Raw genomic sequence first — 21,898 nt, forward strand, 5'->3', positions numbered from 1 at the left:
AGTTTCCTCTGCAGGGTGTCTGGGCTCTCCCTTAAAGATAGGGTGAGAAGCTCAGTCATCCGGGAGGGGCTCAGAGTAGAGCCGCTGCTCCTCCGCATCGAGAGGAGTCAGATGAGGTGGCTCGGGCATCTGATCAGGATGCCTCCTGGACGCCTCCCTGGTGAGGTGTTCCAGGCACGTCCAACCGGGAGGAGGCCCCGGGGAAGACCCAGGACATGCTGGATGGACTACGTCTCTCGACTGGCCTGGGAACGCCTTGGGATTCTCCCGGAAGAGCTAGAAGAAGTGGCCGGGGAGAGGGAAGTCTGGGTATCTCTGCTCAAGCTGCTGCCCCCGCGACCAGATCTCGGATAAGCGGAAGAGGATGGATGGGTGGATGGATGGATGGATGGATGGATGGATGGATGGATGGATGGATGGAAATTTGTAAAAAAAAATAATTCAAAATTCACTTTTTGTTTTGTCATTCTTATGTACTGAGTTTTGCTTTCTGAGATAAAAAATAAATTTGAATGATTTTAGTGTAAGGCTGCAACATAACAAAATATGAAAACAGTTAAGGGGTCTGAGTACTTTTTGAAGGAGCTATATATGCCATGTTTTGATTTGATCAAAAATAAGAAATATGGAGAATAACAGAAATATATTTTCAGGTAACAGAGCCCAAAATCAGAATAGTCAATGGTGCTGGGCTGTACAAATTATAGGCACCCGTGTCTTGTGTACATTTTGAGGATTTGCCACCAGTAGGTTGGATTCATGCTGTCCCTTCCGAGTGACATGATCATTCTGTACTGTGCGTCTTTGGTCTGTTGCATGAGATCTTATTTGTTATTCAAATATTCCTTGTGATATGAATCATTTTTAGAGGTGGTTCCCTGTAGGATTGTTTGCTTAAGACACTGCAAGCAAAACTAATACAAGTAAGCCAGCGAGGTCAGCAGGATACAGCGTGCAATTAGACTCTACATGTACATGAAGTCTGAGCCACACCTGAACATTAGCATGCAGCCCGCCGTCTGTCACAGGTGCATCAAGGTGTTTTGCATAATTGCTTTCTCTTTATTCACACTAAAATATGAAACTATTTGAACAGCCTTGAAATAGAAAGTGGACAAGAACGCAAATGGATGGAAGGTGACACCCAAGCAGAGCTTTCTACTGTTTCTTTGAATTTTGTAAGACTGCACTGGTTTGGATTTCCTTTCAGCAAACTCTCCCTGAAATGAACGTAAAACATGTCTGCATGTAACTGAGGCCTTTGAAGAAAAAGAACTTCATCTTCCCAAAACCTGCCCTCACAGTAATGGTAAGTGACTTGCTGCTTTCAGTTCTTAGTGTGGGTCAATCACAATTCTGTGGGACAGCGATGGCCACACGTGGCTCTCTTAGAGCTTCTTCAAATTGGGATGACTCTGCTCATCCTCTGCAATCTAAATTCTGTTTCCAGCAGCCTGACAAGCAGTAGAAACCTGCAATGCTGAAGAAAAACAAAGAAATTTAAGAGATCAGCAATCTGGCTTTTACATTGCAGAGTAGTTCAAACTGTTAAGGAGTAAACAGGTCAAAGTTAAAGTTCTGTCCATATCGCATGTTGGTAAGTTTATTTAGGACTTACCATGTAGTTTCTCCTTTCTTTTTCTTTTTATCTGATATGTTTGTAGTTCATCCCTAGCACATATAACATATAACATATATAATTCATTTCAGAGTCACCAGGTTCTATCATGAAGACATTTGAATAAAGACAGAAAGTGACTCTAGACAGGCCACCAGTCCACTGCAGGGCTGTTTCATGAACACACCCTCGCAGGGCTACTTTGGAATTAACACACATACACACACACACACGCAGACACACACACACACACACACACGTCTTTGGTATGGGGGTGGAATATCAAAGAACACGTGAGAAATCCCATGTAGGCACAGTAAGGACATGCTAATCACTGCCCTCCAGATACAGGAGGAGCAATGTGGATTCCATTCTGGCCGTGGACCAGTAGACCAGCTCCTCACCCTGGTGCACTTTCTGGAGGTTGCATGGGAGTATGATAACCCAATCTACTTCAATTTTGGAGATTTGGAAAAAGAACATGACCATGTACCTCAGCATGAATCGTGAAAGGAGCTGCAGGAACTTGGGGTAGCAGGGCCGCTCTCGTTCCCTACATGAATTCAGGGAGAACTGTGTCTGAATGCTTGATGTTAAGTCGGATTTGTTTGCTGTGATTGTCTGAGTCCATCAAGGCTGTTGTCTTATAACCACGGACAGGATACCAAAGTGCAGCCGAGGATATGAGGATGTCCAGATAAGGAGACAATGGGTAGCATTGTTGCTTTATGTAGATGACGACGTCCTCTTTGCCTCAACTGACTGTGATCTTTGGCACACATACAAGCAATCTGCTACTGAGTATGAAGTGGTTGGGATGAGGATCAGCATCTCTAAGTCTGAGGTCACTGTTTTCTCTCGGAAAAGAGTGGATCACTCTGTCCAGGTGAGGGGGACAACTGCCTTTAGTGGAGGAGTTGTCATCTTGTATATGAGTAATGGAAAATGAGAACACGAGATTGACAAGCAGGTGTTTTATAGGTGCTATACTCGTCCATGGTGGAGAAGTGGCAGCAGAGTCTAAAGAGATGCTCTCAGGTTTACCAGTTGATCAACACCCTGGTCACATGCTGTAGGTATCGACTGAAAGAATAAGATTGCAGGTACAAGCAACAATAATGACGTTTCTTCACAGGACACTCCTTTACAGGGAGAGAAGCTCAACAATTCGGAAGATTCTCAAAGTAGAGTTGCTTGAGGAATCATTTGAGGTGGTCTGGGCATGTCGTGAAGATGCATCCCAGGTTACCCCACCTGGAGCTGCTTTGGACTCATCCCTCTTAGATTATAAATCTCGACTGGCATGGGAACAGCTATGAATTCCCCAGGAAGAGCTGAAATCTGCAGCTGAGGACAGGGGAGTCTCAGCTGATCTGCTTGGCCTGCTGCCACTGTGACCTTCACCAGGAAAATCAGTTAAGATGAGAGATGAGATGATGTGGGCAAAAGTACTGAAACCCTTTCACTATTTAAAAAAAAAGTAAAAACTGACAAAGTGATAGGCCACTGTTTTATATTCCATATACCATGGAACAGACACTTTCCCTTTGATTTTGAACTTAATATTTATTTTAAAAAATACAAAAAAAAGAAAATTACAAGGACAAAATTGAGGTCCTTAGAAGTTAAAAGAGATGTAGCGATTTCTCAAACCAGCTAATTCCTCTAATTAGTACCACAGGGGTCCTCTGTCCTGCTATCTGTTTAAATTGAGCAAAGTCCTCACTCAGCTGTGTTTGTTCATTTTATGTTTTACACTGTACCTGGACAAGAGAAGGAAAATAAGAGTTGCCTGAGGAGGAAAGGAAGTTCAAGTCCACCTCTAATTATCTTAATGTTTCTGTGACCACTGTGGCTAATATTATTATTAAGTCTAAGGTCCATAGCCAACTTCCATGGATATGGCCAGAAAAAGAATGATGACACCAGTTTCAGCTGAAAGATAGTTTCAATGGTAGAGAAAGAACCAAAGAAACCATCAAGACAGATCCAGGGTGACCTCCAAGATCAAGATACAAAAGTGCCATCAGTTGCTGTCTGAATGAAAATGGGCACCAAGGTAGAAGATCTGAACAACAGATGCAAAGAAAGCCCAAGTTGACAAGCTGCAGTCCTTCTTGAAAAATGTCCTTTAGAAAGTCACAGCCTTCTTCTGTTTACAGAAGACAAAACGTGGCTTACAAAGAAAAGACATGAAACATTGGAGAGGTTCATTAATGTTATGGGGTTGCTGTTCTGTCTCAGGCACCGTGTGCCTGACATCTACACAGAGCACGATGAAATAATCAATGAGACCACCACAGCATTCTGGAGCGAAATGTAAAGCCACATATCAGAAAGCTTCATCTCAGTTGCTGGTCATGGACTCTCCAGCTGGATAATGACTCAAAACAAACATCTAAGCACACCCAAGAATGTTTGAAAAGAAAACACTGGATCATTCTGAACTGGCCTGCCATGAGTCCTGATCCAACACCAGGTGAAAGTCTATGAAAAGAGCTGAAACTTGATGGTGGGAGAAGGAACCATGAAACCTATGAGAGCTGGAGCAGTCTGCTCAGGAAGTGTAGGCCAAATGGCCAGCTGAGAGGTGCGGAAGTCCCATTCAGAGCTACAGAAAGTGCTCAATTCCCATTACTGCCTCAAAAGGATGTGCGACAAAATACTAGGTTAGGGGTCCAATAATGTTGTCCATGCCGTTTTTATTTTCTTACTTTCTCATATATGAAGTATTGGAAAAGTATTGTAATCGTCAAAAGATTCAATGTCGAGATTTTGATGAATCTCAATGCATTAGACCTCCCTGAGTCCGAAAATACCATTTTTGGAATTATGTCTGTGTATCTGTCTGTGTGTGTGAACACGATAACTTGAGTTCGCTTTCACTTTGGTCAACCAAATTTTGCATACAAGTATTAGGTACAAAACATAGATTTCTGTCAACTTTTGGGCTATTTCTGTTAACCGGAAGTGGTTCTTTACCTTTTATTATTGCAGCTGCAGAGTCTGATTTATTCAGCTTTACTTTAATAATAATTGTTTAATATATTATTAATTGGATTTGTTGTTGATGGTTCTTTAATGTACATAATATTAATAATATAATCATTGTCTTGCGGTTTACTCCTCAAAATATCCATCCCCATATCTGAATATATGAGAAAGAATAGGGGAGACCACTCCAGCTTATTAAATAATATCTTGAGCCCTAAAATCAAGAGCATGTTCTATGCAATATAAGAATGGTAGACACCAATTATAAATTGTGATTCTTTGTCAAATAATCGAAGGGTACCGATACCTGTGGTCACGTCAGTAATACTGTTCACCCGGACCTTTACCTTGAGCTCGCTCTGCTTCTGACCCCTTCACAAAAAGCAGAAGCACTCATTGGGGCATCCTGCACGGTCTTACAAAATGGCATTAATCCCTTTTTGGTTTTCCACAGTACTGTTCTGCCTGTTCATTAAAATGTATGTGTTTTTGTGATATCTAACAAGTATAGTGTTATGAAGAGCACCTCACAACTAATTTATGCTAGTTAGCAGCCGCCAGAAGATTATGAGGGAATCCAAAATCTCACTTCTTGAAGCAGTTGGAAATGAAAATGTAATTTAGCTAAATTTATTTTTAGAATTGTGTCCTTTATAGTGGGGCTGTCAGAGAGTAGAAAACCTCCAGCGGCGACTGTGTAACCAGTGGAGAGGCAAACGTAAGGGACAGTAGCATCTGCAGTGGTGAACTGCTTCCAGGGGTCAACGCGAACGCTTTTCTGTGATTGGTTGTCAGCTATGTGGTGACCACCTAATACATCACTTACCACCTCGCACTGCACAGACCACAGCTATCAGGCCTAGTGCCACCTCTAGCTGAACTGGGGTCCTAATCTAACCTAATAAAATCGGAGTCCCCACTCCACCAATCCCTGAATCCACTACATTAGTGTTCCTTATAACAGCATTAATCTGAACAATTACTATATAAATAAACAAAGAAGCACACATCACCAACTTAACTATAACTTTTAGCGTCAAATCCTTTTTTTTTTTTTTTACAAATAATCCAAACTTAAAAGTGAATGTTTAGGGGGTCTCTTCAGAATATCACAGCAGCACATGTCTACATTTTCTGGAGGTAAAGTCATCTCTGAGGTCATCACACGACAGCTTTTGTGCCATGTCTGAGGTGGTGGTGGAGATAACCAAGCCATGGATGACCTCCAGTATGTCATGATGAGCTGAGGGTTTCAAAAACTGGGAACAGGAAAGGATGCCACAATCCTGAGGGCAACCATAGATTTGGACTTCAATGGTCATTAATGGCAATGATTCACCAATTGATTTGTTTCCTTTATAAATGAAGGCCTAAAAGTCATCATCATCATCAGCATCAGCATAATAATAATAATAATAATGATGATGATGATGATGGTGGTCCAGAGTATCAATGTGCTACTCGTCTTTGTTACTTGTGTGAAACAACAAAAGCAATTTTAACACCACCATTACCACTACTACAAATATGTGAATTTCCCCTTGGGATTAATAAAGTATCTATCTATCTATCTATCTATCTATCTATCTATCTATCTATCTATCTATCTATCTATCTATCTATCTATCTATCTATCTATCTATCTATCTATCTAATAAAAAAAACTACTGCTACTGCTCATAATAATAAAGATAATGATATAAAATACAACAACTACTGCTACTACTAATAATAATATCTAAAATACTAATAATAAAATAAAAACTACAAATACTAGTACTGAAGGTGCTTAATGAATATCAGGTCAAAATGAAGTTGAACACTTAGATATTTATAAAATAAACGTTTGACAAGATCACCCACACTCATGAATTTATCTAAACTTCATTTTGTCCTTCCAATGACAGCGGATGGCATAGAAAAATGTATTCTTGAAATTGGTCATCTCTACGTATTAGAAAAGTATTATAAGCACATGAGAAAAGTCAATATTATATTTTAGTAAACATTAAGATGTAAGAGTTAGGATTACAAAGACTTATGCCTACATATTTTTTATTATTCTGTATGAGCTAGAAACCACCAACAGTTCATAAGCCAAAGGTCAGACCCTCGCTCAGAGAGGGAATGTGAGCTCATGGCTGTAAATAATGGTAGCAAGCGCCAAGCTAGTAGGGAGTACAGGTAGGCCTTGTCAGACAGTCAGGATGGACAGAGAAGGGTTTGATACCCAATGGAGGAGTTAATTAGTGGCAGAACTGGAGCAGGGGAATGTTAAGAGTCAGATGAGGATGAATAATGACGTGTAATAAATGTTTGAGCTGCCCATGGCTGCTCGCTCTTCCCATCTGCAGTGAGTCTGTATGTGCCTGATTCTTCTGCCTGTCCTGAGACTCTGAGTGCCTTCTTTGGGGCTGAGGGTGCCAGCGCCAGCCTGCTTCAACAATAGCACTAAGGTATTAACTAAATCAGTAATGTTAGGTACCAATAAAATGAACCAACTGAGCTGATCTCTCTGTTTTTGTATGTCACATTTACTTCCCTGGTGCTTCTCCACAATTCAGCCAATCACTCACGAGTAAGCGAGAGAGCCGCCCGCACAAACATGTCCTCAGTGTTAAGAACGCTCGGAGCACTTCATATGTCGACTAACGTTAGCAGCCTTGAATTACCTGTGCAGGTCTTGAGGTTTACATGGCGGTAACAAATAATCCTCAGCCAAGTGTCTGCTGGGTACTGTACCGTCAGATCATATGCGTTAAACTCTCAATATCAAAACTAGTACACACTATTAAGTACTCCATTGTTACTCCAGTAGCAACTGCTAGCTTTAGTGTGGTGCTGACCGATGCCACATTTGCTAGCTTACTGGAAGTTTGACAAATTTACATTTCGAAACAAGTGCATCACGAGCTGCTTCTTCATGCCTTCTCTTTTTCCTTTTCGGTGCACCTGACTGGTGTTATTTTAAGCCATCACTCTGCTCGTTAACAGAAATTTATCACAACAGGAGACTGCCAACAACGTTAATTTGACCATTCATGAAACAGCAATAATTCTAACAGAGTCAAGCTGTGAACCCCCAGAGCTCAGCACCATTGCGGAGGTTGTCACCTTACGTTATACGTCGGTGATGTTACGTGATGTGTCCAGTTATACTAAGGTTGTGATTAGGGTTATGGGAGGAGCAATCTGAATCAAGTCAAGTAAACCATGCGACTAAAACAAGCAATCCGATTGGCTGTCCAGTGCAGCTCCTGAATTGTGGAGGTCTGCGAAACCCCAATGGGCCTCCACCACTGCAGTCCTCTAATCACAGGCCCTGATCTACATATAGGAGGGGGCAGCTCTGGTCAGGACCACACTGCTTACCTCTTCTATACAAGTAACTTAATACTCTCTAAAGTAGCTGTAAAGAACTGAACCAAAATCACTGAATATAACTCACAAAAATACAAAGAAAAGAGACAGAAGAAAAATAAATCACTACGGGCCTCAAGATCATCCTAATCTCATTCCAGACATTCAGACCACAAGTCTAATGTGGAGAATCTATCTATCTATCTATCTATCTATCTATCTATCTATCTATCTATCTATCTATCTATCTATCTATCTATCTATCTATCTATCTATCTATCTATCTATCTATCTATCTATCTATCTATCTATCTAAATTATTTGTCATCTTTGTTCATAGAAGATGACTGTTTCATTGGGTGACCTTTTACCTCGTGGAAGGGAGGGTCCACCCTTAACAACATGGCGACAAAATTATCAGGCAAATACAAATAGTAAAAAGAAACTTTCTTAACGTGTACAAATGGCTGCTGACACAATTGGGTCTTTGTTTTTAATTTTATCAAGCTGGTTCTTAGTCTCCAAATTATCTGAAACATCTCTTTGGAGGTTTTGAAGAGCTAGGGATCTAATGGCGATGTTTGTTTTTCTAATATCATTAAATATGTGTCACTTTCTCCCACTAAGACATTTTGTTTTCCTTGTGTGCTCTGCGGTTTTCGTTTTTTTCGTTTTTTTGGCAGATGATGTTCCGTTGACACAGCAGGACAGCCAGCAGTGTGCAGTGAGTAACGTCAGGTGTTGAGTTCAAGGAAAAATCAGCAACAAAACCCACTTAGCTCAGTCGGGCTGGCACAACGTGTCAGCACCATTAAGCAGTTAAACACACTAAATTTCAATTAGTTTAATTTTTCTCCAAAGTCCTATATGATACAGTCACTCTGAAATTATATTTGTGTTCAGTTTGAAGCTATCTATCATAATTAACAAAATCTTTTCCAGGAAGCAAAACTTTTCATAAAAGTAGTTGTCCTTCACTGTACCACTTAGAATTTTTGATCTAAAACTTTTCATTAAACATTTAACCTGAGTTTGTTTCATTGTAATAAATGTGAAGCCATCACATAGCGATTGTCCAACACATTTTGTTCTTTGATGAGTCTCTTTATAATTTAAACGACATGGAACTGCCTTTCATGACCGATCCATTTTCTAAACCTGTGGTGTCCATTTGAGGGTCATGGGTACCCAGAATGTGCCAATGAAGGTTCTGGAGCAAGAAAAGAATGGTTAGAGTAAAACATATTGTATTCATGTTCATTTGTTGTTTTGGATAAGGTCACCTTTCTTAATAAATAAAGAAAATAATATTTAAACTGGTGGGCACTGGAGGGTGGACTGCTTGTGATCCCAGAGATTGCCGTTTGGTACCTGTGTGGCACCGGACCCTAGGCAGTACTTTGCAAAGGAAACTTGTTTAGCTGGCATACTGAATTTGAAATTGAAGTAGGTGGCCTCATATTTGGGTGCAAATTCTACCTGGATTAAATAATTGTTTATTAAAATATATAATAATGTATCTCTAATGTAACTAAAGTTTCATTATGATTTATAGCAAAATGATGGCAAATGCTTATAAAAGAAAAATAATTTCCCTTTCTGCCTTATTGTTTTTAGGTATCAGCTCAGATCAATTTCTGCACTTGGTACCAGCAGTTGTTAGATGACATCAAGGCGACTGATCTTCACCTCAGCCATGTCCACATGGAAAACAGGGACTTGAAGCTGAAGGTATGGGTCAAGTGAAAGTCTTTTAACATATTAACAAATGATTATTATGATGTGCAATTATTTTAAATTACTTTCAATGCAAACTTTGTGTATGTTGTTTATACTGAAATGGCAGCGCAGTGGTAGCGCTGCTGCCTCGCAGTGAGGAGACCTGGGTTCATGTCCTGGGTGCTCCCTGTGTGGAGTTTGCATGTTCTCCTTGCGTCTGTGTGGGTTTCCTCTTGGTGCTCTGGTTGTCTCCCACAGTTCAAAGATGTGTGGATTAGGTGGATTTACGACACTAAATCAGCTCTAGTGTGTCTTTGTGTGTGTGAGCGTTTGCCTTGCGATTGACTGGCACCCTGTCCAGAGTTTGTTCCTGCCTTGTGCCCTGTGCTAGTTGGAATAGTGCTGCTAGGTGACCCTGTTCAGGGCAAAGCTGGTTAGAAAATATCTGACTATTTATTTGAAATATCAACTGACTTTCTGTTTGGCTTTGAAATAAATTATCAAAACTTATGATATTTCCACTCATAAAGCCAATGCATTTATTTATAGTTTCACAAAATGGAGCAAAACCTATTAGGGCATGAAAGCCTAGCTTGGCATCATTGGGTGTAAAGAAGAAACTTACAGGAACATAAGAACAGAAGTAATTTGACAAACGAGAGGAGACTATTCTGTCCATCAGGCCCGTTGGTTGAGCTAATAGCTAAGCTGTCCCAGTAGCACCTCATCCAGAATCTTCTTAAAGGTTGTCAAGGTTCCTATTTCAACTCCATGTCCCGGTGGTTTGTTTTAGAGTCCCAGAACTCTTTGTGTAAAGAAGGACTTCCTGGCTTCAGTCTTACATGCAGTTCCCCTTAATTTCCACTGATGTCCTCAAGTATGAGATCCACCCTTAACACTAGAATTACCAAAGCCTATGAGAAAACTTGTAAATCTGGCCCACCTTAAATCCACTCGCACCTCTCCATTCAGCGTCTTTTGTCTTGTAAATGTGTCGATAATCCCAAGCAGCAAGCAGCCTGCTATTCCATCCTCCCAACTGCTGGAGAAACTGCAAAAACATCTCCCAACTGAAGCCTTGTTTATCAGTGAGTCAGGTACCTAGGCTAAAAAAATATATCGTTATTTGGAACACATGCATGTCGCATGTGTTCCGTGTCTACAAAGATCTCTGCAAGTGTAGGATGACAGAAATGTTGAACACATACCTAAAACACAAATTTTTTCCATGTTTTATTACTAACGACCAAATGCAGACATGAAATGTATAATGTGTGAAGACTGAAGTCCAAATATCAAATAAGCACTTTCACAAAAGATGCAAGTATAACAGAACAAGTGCGCTTCTACCCCCACCCCAAGACTATAACTGAAGAAACGGAAATCAGGTTAGTGTTAGTTGTTATCCTGATTTCTTGGGTAGTACAGCGGTTAGAGCTGCGGACTCCTATTCAGAAGGTCCTGGGTTCGAGTTTTTACGTGTGCCAGTGACTGGGATTGCGAAACTGGAAGATGATTTAAGAATACAGAAATCACAAAAGCTCCATGTTTTAAAACTTCTTTTAACACTAGAATTACCAGAGCCAACGAAAAAACTTGTAAATCCGGCCCACCTTATATCCCTTTGCATAACATTTTGTCATTTATTACTAAAACATGAAAACGTTTCTGTTTTAACAATGTGTTTACACAGATTGTTGTAGACACAAAACACACATCAAATTATTTCCCCTTACAATTCTGGGTAGCTCACTCCCAGATAATCAATCAAGGCAGGAACTGGGAGAACTTCTTGCCCGTTCCGAGGTGGTGGTGGTGGTGGGGGGGATGGGGGGGGGGGGGGGGCTTGCTGCTTGGGCTTATCGACACATTTAGAAGACAAAAGAGGCTGACGGAGAGGTGCGAAGGGATTTAAGGTGGGCTGGAATTACGAGTTTTTTCGTAGGCTCTGGTAATACTAGTGTTAAGCTGAAAGAATATTGCCGGATCTTCATTATCAATGGCTTTGAGGAGAGTGTCGATGTGCTGCATGTTGATAAGCACACACAATTAAGAACTTCATTATACTTTGTAGATGTGGCAATAAAGGACCCTATAAACCCTGAATGGGATACCAGTCCTTCATATGGCACTTGCACTTACACTGGGAGGGCGGCACAGTGGCACAGTGGTAGCATTGCTGACTTGCAGTTAGGAGACCTGGGTTCGCTTCCCGGGTCCTCCCTGCGTGGAGTTTGCATGTTCTCCCCGTGTCTGCGTGGGTTTCCTCCGGGTGCTCTGGTTTCCTCCCACGGTCCAAACACATGCAGGTTAGGTGGATTGGCGATTCTAAATTGTCCCGTGTGTGTGCTTGGTGTGTGGGTGTGTTTGTGTGTGTCCTGCGGTGGGTTGGCACCCTGCCTGGGATTGGTTCCTGCCTTGTGCCCTGTGTTGGCTGGGATTGGCTCCAGCAGACCCCCGTGACCCTGTGTTCAGATTCAGCGGGTTGGAAAATGGATGGATGGATGGACTTACACTGGGACTACGTAGAGTGACTGGTCAGCCTAATCTGCATGTCCTTAAGATGAAAGGGGGAAGCGCTGGACCTGAAGAGAACCAGGATTTGAAGGCAGGACCCTGGAGCCACCACTGCACTGTCATGTTGAACCCTCTGCAGTGATACGCATGTGTTTCATACATGTTCACATACAAACTGTTATCAGAGTGTCTACTGGTGGACATTTGAGTTTAGGAAGACTGTATTGTCACTTAATTGGACAACAATAAGACAAGTAAACACACTTGAAAAACACAGTCATCATCTATGAAAAAGTTATAGGAGAAAACTTTCATCAAGTTTCATTCCTGCTTAACACAAAGCAGTCCCCTTTCTCCATCCATGCCTTTCTCCAGTGGACAGGGGGGACCCACCCAAATGACTCCCTTTGACATCACTTCAACGTCTTCCAACAATGTCATCCCACCAGACAACCTTTCAGCTTAACTCATCGCTCAGGTGTCAATTACGTCATCTTGTGTGCCTTCTGGATTTGGAACATCAAAATGAGGAATGAAAGGCCTTCATAAAGAAGATAATATTAAAGCTGTATGGCCAAAGTGTGCCCTACCCATCACTGACGTTACTAGGAGGGTTTGGCACACGCATCATAGGGGGTCCGTCTTTACATTTTTTGTGATGTGTTTCAGGCTGAAATCACCAAAGGGAATGAACGATTAAACAATACAGTGTTTACCCACCATTAATAGTGTGAACTGACCAGATGTCCATGCACTGCATTGTTTAAAGTATTGTCAACAGGGGTCTGTGGGGGTCTTAATCGGGCCTTGGTTACCACACTGGGTGACAGCCACCCTAGTGGTGCCACTGCTACCCATCTGTGTCATTTAGCCTGTTATGAGTGAGTGTGCCATCAGCTCAACTGGTATTCTGTTCAGGTTGTGTTTTTAGGTTTTTATGGTTTGCTCCTCCATGTATCCAAATATGGGGGGTCAGAAAATGAGTCCATGGATGAATGATACTCTAAACACATCGGTACTGAGGGTTTACTTATCAAAGTCTTCATGTTTTATTAAACAGCTTGAGGCCACCAGAGAAGCAGGGGCTATAAGCTTAAGAGGTGCAACCAGATGGCTGTTTGATATTTACCAAACTCAACTGAATGAAACCAGAAGAAAGTATGGCCAGGAAAAGCAGGCTGTTCAGGTATGTCATTCTCTTATTTTTAAAGAGATGTTTTAGTCAACCTTTCACCTTCCAAAGTCTGTGTGTAGAGAAGAGATATGCAGTAAAACGGTTTGCTATGCAGACCACCAGCTCCTTGTATTTGTTCTTTTATAATTGGCTTTAATCTGAACTAAAAAGGACGACTGAATTAGCTGATCAGTAAAAGTCGAAAATGGGTATAGGATACAATGGCAGAAACAGGAGCTAACTGTTTAGAAATATTGGAGTAGCATAACATTGTAGGCTACAGCACAGATAGTAATCCAACAACAATTAGTCAGTCAGTCATTGTCCAACCTGCTATATCCTAACGTAGGGTCATGGGGGTCTGCTGGAGCCAATTCCAGCCAGCACAGGACAGGAACAAATCCCAGGCAGGGCACCAGCACGCCGTAGGGCACACACACCCACACACCAAGCACAATTTCCATCCATCCATTTTCCAACCCGCTGAATCCGAACACAGGGTCACGGGGGTCTGCTGGAGCCAATCCCAGCCAACACAGGGCACAAGGCAGGAACAAATCCCAGGCAGGGCACCAGCACGCCATAGGGCACACACACCCACACACCAAGCACAATTTAGGATCGCCAATACACATAACATGAAAATCATTGGGTTGTGGGAGGAAATACAGAGAGAACATACAAACTCCACGCAGGGAGGACCCAGGAAGCGAACCCAGGTCTCCTTACTGAGAGGCATCAGCACTACCACTGCGCCACCCTAACAACAATAATAATATTAATAAATTAATGGTGATAATTAATAATACAAATAATAATCCACAAACTGGTGTACCATAGAGGACACAGGTACAGTAAAATAAGCTTAAATGATCACCACAGCAACTTGGCTTGGCCTTGAATGCGTTGCTAAAGGCCGATTTCTTTCAAATTATAAGCATCTCTTATATGGGCTCAAATTAAAATTCACATTAAATCTTGACAAACATTGTCCTGCATTGTTCACCACCATCTACTACATGACTGGCAACAGTCTTCCCATTTGCTCCTGGCACTCTAAGGAAGTTCTCCATAGTCAGCCCCTTGATGGAGAAGTGTGCATTGATTGGCTGGTGAGATTGCTTCCTTTGCATATGTTAGTGAGGAAACAGTAAACAGGATTCAGGGGATTAATGATTAGGGGTGACACTTCGATTTCAATGAATTTGGTGATTACTTTAGGCTGGTCAATTTAATTTTGGGACCTAAATTTATTTTACTGTGTATGTTTATGGTTCATGGGACTGCATGATAAGATTGGGATTGCACTGCCATGATAACCACCAGCTACCTGGTAAGCTGGCAAGCTAAAGCGAGTGCCACCTGTGTGAAAATGTGTTTGGTTACTACTAAACAATATGTTTTGTCTGCTTTATCTGTGTCGTGATATCTTTCATTCAGTGACATTGACTTAATAGATTAAAAAAAAGCAAAGAAAAAGTAAGAATTCATAAACAGGCCAGTTTCTGTGTGTTTTGTAAAATGTCCTCCTCAAATGCACATTGTTCCAACAAACATTTGCAGAAAGTCATTACCATGTGTAATCGTATTTCCCCCTCAACCTGCAAAAATTTTCAGTCTGTTATTTTGCATCAGACGTCTCCACCTGTTGTTCCCACCAGTCATGGCTGCCCGCTCGTGTCCACAGGTTTTTATCTATAAATCCTGGAGTGATGATTCCATTTAAAACACCTTTGAACACTTACTATTGTGAGCTGACAAATTTGGAGACGTCCGGACCTGTTGGTGGTCTGCATGGTTGTCTATTAGGTTAAATCTGTCTGTTAAATCACTTTTTATCATTTTAATAATTCTTTATATTTACAAAGCACTTTTACATAGTGAGTGGGGAGCCACTTCAGCTACCACTAATGTGCAGCATCCACCTGGATGATACGACAGCAGCCATTTTGTATCAGTATGCTCACCACATATTAGGGGTAAGACATGGGGATGATTAGTGGGCCAGAATGAGATGGGCATTTAAGCCAGGGCATCAGGATACACCCTACACTTTACAAAGCATGACCACAGAGAGTCAGGACCTCAATTTTACATCTCATCCAAAGAACGCCACCATTTTTACAGCAAAGTGTCCCCAGCACTGCACTGGAGCATTGGTTTCCACATTCAGACCACAGTGTAGGCACTCCCTGTTGGCCTCACCAACTCCTCTTCCAGCAGCAACCTAAGCTTTTCCTGGTTGGTCTCTCATCCAAGTACTGGCCGGGCCCTAACATGCTTAGCCTCAGGTGGATGACCTGTTCTGAACTGCAGGTGATATGGCTGCACAGGAGCCATAATGGGTGATAGTTATTTCAGGTTTGACTTGCTTGTTAAATCAATTTGAACAAACAAACAAACCAGATAAGAGCCAAAAATCAGAATTTCATCACTTATAATTGCCTTACAAAGGTAGTTTTGGTAGCCTGTAGCAGCAAATGGACTCAAGCGCAGCTAGCAACTCCTGTTTATTGGCACAGCGTTTCTCCAGCATTGGTTAGTGGCTGGGGTGTCATTATCTTTAGACAAAACTTTAAACCTTGTGTGGACGTTAGGGGTTGTTGTTGCCCCTTTTAACCCAACAGACAGACGTACAGGACACAGGTTAAAAGCACCAAGAAGTATTTTAATATTTTGTCTTCTTGAAAACGGTGCCCAAAGCACCACAGCCACCATAAACAGGCAAATAAACACAATGATCAACACAATACAGCACAATTCTCTCTATATATATCTCGTCCACACCTCCCAGCAAGCTTTGCCCACCTCCACTCGACTCTGGCTCATTTACTGGGTCTTACCTAGTCCTTTATATAGTTCTTGATCCATTAGTGCTTCTACTCTTCCATCCACGTGACTTGCCAGCACTTCCGGGTCAGATTGAGAATTAAAGTTCTTTAATCAGCCCGGAAGTACTTCATTAGTACTTCCGGGCCAGGTGACAATTTGTTCTCCCACAATGTCCCCTGGCGACACCCACAGTACCCAGCAGGGCTGTGTTGCCGAACTCAAAGTCCCATAGTGCCCTGCAGTAATCCAGGGCACTGCTGCAGTCCAGGGAAGCCACCATCTAGTGTTTTGGGGGAGGCAGTGTCCTACAAAAGCTGTCTTCCATCTCAGGGATGTCCCGGCCGGATTGAGCTGCCGGCTGTCTGTTATGTCATAACATATAACGTACATTAGACTGTCATGGTGGTTAGCGCTATTGCCTCACAGATCCAGGGTTCAAGTCGAGCACCGATTTTATGATGTTTGCATGTCTGGCTCACTTCTCACATGCCAAAGTCATGTATGTTATATTGTTACATTGGCGAGCTTTGAAATGAAAAGGTGCTTGACATTAATCCCAGTAGGCTCAGTATTTGGTGGTTATATCTGCTCGAGGTCAGACTATTTGCATCTCTTTGGCATCAACTAAGCATTTCTTCCCTACCCAAAATGGATTTAGATCAAAGCGATGAATTGATGCATAATGAGATGGCTGTGCTTTTATCACTGGAGAAGGTTAACTCGCCTAAAGACTAAAAGGTGCATCTCTAACTGTTGTGTTCCTGTGGACGGGATCAATTAAACTCTTACTATTCTGCCACTGCTGAAATCTGCAAGGAACAGGTGGTGTGGCATATAAGAAAAGCCCGAGTTAAAGGCACAAAAATTGTGAGGGAGTCGAAAGGTAATTAGGAACAATGCTGTGAACGAGGAGTAGATGTGCAGATAACTTAGCTTCAGTGGTGAGGTGCCAAGAAGGGGGTGTGGGGGGTGTGTGTGGTTGGGTCCCAGTGGCAGTGTGACAGGAAAGAGGCAGTTGCTGGGATGTTGTACCCTAAGTGGTAGGAGATACCCCTGTGCAGAGAGGCCAGTGAGGGTTGTTTGTGACCAGACAGTGGACAGTCATCAGCAGTCTGCTGAGGCCAAACAAGGTCAGGACTGGGCTTAGGCAATGGACTACCTTTATATTGCTCAAATAGTGAGATCCATAATATGTACTGCATGACTCTTCTATAAAAAATACAATCTACATAAAGTAAAGTCATAAGCTGTTTGTCCATCTGTTTGTTTGCCAAGTAATAGAGATACACCTCAGTGAAATGAGATATTTTAGTGCATATCAGAATATGGTAGAAAGAGAACAACTGAGGACAGCGTTAGCAACTGTTACTGTTTCTTGATATTAGACATTTATTTAATTCTATTTTATGATAAGGCACTTATAATATTAGGCTTTGATGCCAATAAGACGTTGTGACTTGTAGCAATTTTAAATCAACTTTGAATGATCTTAATAAAATGGAGATGCGATGATTGGCAGACTGGTGCAAGAGCAACAATCTGTCCCTTAATGTGGACAAAAGAGATGATTGTTAAGTGGTTCATGCTGTCCACACTCCACTGCACATCGAGGGCTCTGTGGTGGAATGGACCAGAAGCACTACATTTCTTGATGTGCCCCTGGTAGTTGACCTTACTTGGTCAATTAACACCACCTCCATAGTCAAGCAGGCGCAGCAGCATCTCCACCTCCTTTGGCAGCTGAAGAAGGCAAACCTATGTTGTCCCATTCTCACCACATTCTAAGGAGCACCATTGAGAGCATTCTAACCAGCTGAATCACCGGCAGGTTTAGGAATTGCAGTGTCTCTGACTGTAATGTCCAACAATGGATAGTCCTCTATTCATTGTCCTCTCTGGCCTCCATTGAAGTCATCTTTGCAAAGCCTACAGCATTGTGAAGGACCCCTCCAACACTCCCTTGGTCTTACTTCCATCTGGCAGAAGGTACTGTAGCATCTGAACCAGTTCTGCCAGGTACTGCAACAGCTTCCACCCCTTGACAGTCTGGAATCTCAACTCTGTGCTGCCCTCCTGCCCCTAGTAGTGAATTTATATGAAGTACATTTGATATATTTGTCACTACTCTTGGTTTTTATTGTTATTATTTATTAATTATGTATTTGTTACCATCCATCCATCCATCCATTCATCCATTTTCCAACCTGCTGAATCCAAACACAGGGTCACGGGGGTCTGCTGGAGCCAATCCTAGCCAACACAGGGCACAAGGCACGAAACAAACCCCGGGCAGGGCGCCAGCCCATTGCAGGACACCCACACCCACACACCAAGCATGCATTAGGGACAATTTAGGATCGCCAATCCACCTAACCTGCATGTCTTTGGACTATGGGAGGAAACCGGAGCGTCCGGAAGAAACCCACGCAGACACGGAGAGAACATGCAAACTCCACGCAGGGAGGACCTGGGAAATAAGAGGACTTAATAGAGTGGTAGATTCGGTGGCGAATGGGACACCAACATTTCAGCCAGCAAACGTTTAAAACCCACATACTGTGCTGGCTTTCATCCTTTCCCTCTTTGTACTAGTATACTCGGCCAACGGCGAGTGCTTTGGCTAGTAGACTCTTCAGATCTGAAGCACCATCTCAATTTCTTTGCTTGTTCTTTATGTTTTTCAAGCTAAAGATTTGAAATTTAGCATACATCTTCATCTCACCATACGGCAGGTAATCTTGCTGTGCTGAGGGGTGGTAGGACCAGACAGAAGAAATGCTATGAGCGCTGAGAGTTGCTTCAGTTTGATCCATCAACAGAGAGCCAGTGCCACGTGCATTTGGTGGTCTGCCCACTTGCCTTGCCCTTGCACTTGCACTAAACCTCCTGTCTATCATATTTAATGTTTCTTGAATCAAGCATTTCCCACACTTATTTTTGTCATGACCCCAAACCATCGTCTCTGGAGTTATAGGCTTGTTGGCACAAAAACATGGAAGGTTTATAGATTTATAGGGTCAGTGTTGTCACATGTACAGAGTAAAGTGAAGGTCTTGCTTACATGCCATCATCAGTCAGTAGAATTAAGATACCTGTAGTTGCGTTTTCCCAAAGTTTCCAAAAAAGCAGATACTGTACTTTCTTATAGCGAGGCTTCAAAGACTCAGGCAAAAACACAAGCGATAATCCACAATGTCTTTATAATATCACAGTCTCTTAAAATCTTCTCAAGTTCAGGTACAGTGACCTTGCTTTCATTTACGATAATGCATAGGTAGAAGGTAATAGCACAGTACCTCGGAATGACTCAGTTCTTTTTCTTTTGTTGACGAGTTCTGGAGCAGAAGCGTCCTCAGTCCTCAGATGGTAGATTCCAGTTTCAAGGTCTTAAGATGGCAAGTTTTCTGACGAAAAAGTAGCTGCGTTTTCCCAAAGTTTCCAAAATTCAGCAGCTCTAACTCAAAAAATGGGATTCAACAAAGGCCTGATGCGCAGAAATGATTCCACAGACAAAATATCTTCGTTTTTAAAAGTTTAGTTAAGTTTCAAAGTAAAAACAGTTCATACAAAAAAGAAAATTAAAATAGCAAAAAAAGGGAAAAATTATAATAAGAAAAATTTAGTTCTAAGCTTAATCTTGTTACATCTTAAATCGTTACTAATCACTTATAATTTCTGAACCATTTCAAAGTGATCAGAAAACTGTATGCTTATCCCATTTCTAACTTGAAAATGGGTCTTTCAAGTCCTTGTTTACTGGGACCTGCTCTAAACACAACAAGAGCTTATTAACACACTGTTTCTCAGTTATAGCAAGAAGATTCTCTTACTAACTTATAGGGGGAAAAGACCATACCATTGTCTATGACTATGGAAGAAATTATATTCTATTCAAATTAAGCAAACATTAATATGAGTTTAACTCAAAACTTTAACTTTCTAAAATTGGCTCTTACAATACCTTACTGCAAAACATCTACCCTCCTTACTGTAAAGATCTCAGAATCTCAGAAAACAATAAAGAGATTCAAATCAGACATATTAAAGTCCTTTTGCTTTTAGTTTAGTTTAAAGCTCAGGAAGGCCCATGCAGTAACTAGTAGGGAAATGCAAAAACTGTACAGTTCAAAAATGGACACAAGTCCCCGAGTTTTGTGCCATAACATTCGAACTTTGAGGGTTCCCTTAGTGTTATTGATTGTACACCAGACCATCACACAATCTAAACTTAAACCTCTGAATTAGTGGGAGCGCTGCTGCCTCTCCGTAAGGAGATCATGGGTTCACGTCCTGGGTCCTCCCTGCGTGGAGAGTGCTTTGAGTTGTGAGAAAACTGCTATAAGAATGTAATGAATTATTATTATTATTATTAAAGTGGGCATAGCCCACCTTTACCACTTTAAATGAGCAGGTGAACAGGCCTCGGGGCAAAGTACCGTACAACAAACTCCAATCTCCATTTCAATTGCAGGCTTCTTCTGCATTCATCCTTATTAGCTAAACGCCTGCTGCAAATGTCTTTGATTAATTAGGGACCTGGCAGTGCCATAATTTAGCCACCTGCCAGCATTAAGGAAAATGAGTCGGAGGAATCTATGAATTAGACTTCAATGAATTGCAAGTAAATTAAAATGACAATGAATTACTACATCATATTAGCTCATGCTAGAAAGGGAAGGATGGGAGACAAAGGGAAAAAGAATTCCTTATATCATCAAAGTTGGTGAAAAGCAGGGAGTGAGCCTCATAATCAGAGTAGTGTAAGGCATAATATTGATTTATTTAATCTCAAAAATATAAGCAGTGTCACTTTTATTATTATAGGGCACTATACAAATAAAAAGAAAATCAGAAAAATAGGCACCCTAGCCTTCTAGTATTGGTTCTGTAAGAAACCATGGAAAAGGCGCTACATAAATAAAATGTATGATTATTAAAATGCAAAATTACTTGTGCTTTCTTCAAATACCAGTCTAATTATCTTGGGTGTCTTTCATCTGGGAGACATTTCAAAAGCTGTGCACTGCAGATCAGTCAGCTTGTCATGGCTTTACATCCAAATAGTTTTACACCCTGAACAAGATTTAACATTTTTGGAAACAAATTGCATTTTAGGAGTTCTGTTGACCTATAAGTTCCCATTTTGGGCTGCATCTGCCAACTGACATCATAAGAGATCTCCCTAACTATTTATCTGCTTCCATCCTCATAATTATAATGAACCAGAAAGTTAATTTTTGCATACATTTTTAAAATCTTTTTAATGCAATTTAGGGGCGCAGTGAGCAGGAGCTTATCCTGGCAGCTTTGGGCATATGGCAGGAAACAGACATAAATGAGATAGATAGATAGATAGATAGATAGATAGATAGATAGATAGATAGATAGATAGATAGATAGATAGATAGATAGATAGATAGATAGATAGATAGATAGATACTTTATTAAGCCCAAGGGGAAATTCACAATGAGTCAAATTCAAATGAGGTACCAGTCCGTTGTAGTACATGCGCATACAGGGCCCAATAACAATCCCCTTCAAATCTAACACACTCGGAGAAAAACTCCAAAAGACACAAGAACTCCACACAGGGATCAAATCCGAGGGCAGGATTTGATGGAAACCATGAAACGGCAGAACTAAACGCAGTGCTACTACGCTGCCTCTATTGCTTAGTATTGTA

The 21,898-nt window shown here is 41.5% G+C and overlaps 1 protein-coding gene across 1 annotated transcript in view; it reads left to right on the plus strand.

Annotated features, from left to right (window-relative positions):
* The first annotated feature begins 870 nt into the window (after window positions 1-870).
* Window positions 871-21,898, plus strand: part of LOC114652707 (coiled-coil domain-containing protein 68-like) — a 54,003-nt gene continuing 32,975 nt past the window's right edge. The window contains exons 1-3 of the mRNA XM_028803029.2: window positions 871-1,309; window positions 9,590-9,703; window positions 13,269-13,394. Of these exons, the coding sequence (XP_028658862.2) occupies window positions 1,307-1,309; window positions 9,590-9,703; window positions 13,269-13,394 (243 nt within the window). The 5' untranslated portion in view covers window positions 871-1,306. The remainder of the gene's footprint in view (window positions 1,310-9,589; window positions 9,704-13,268; window positions 13,395-21,898) is intronic.

This window comes from Erpetoichthys calabaricus, chromosome 5, assembly GCF_900747795.2.
Source record: "Erpetoichthys calabaricus chromosome 5, fErpCal1.3, whole genome shotgun sequence".
NCBI classification, from domain to species: Eukaryota; Metazoa; Chordata; class Cladistia; order Polypteriformes; family Polypteridae; genus Erpetoichthys; species Erpetoichthys calabaricus.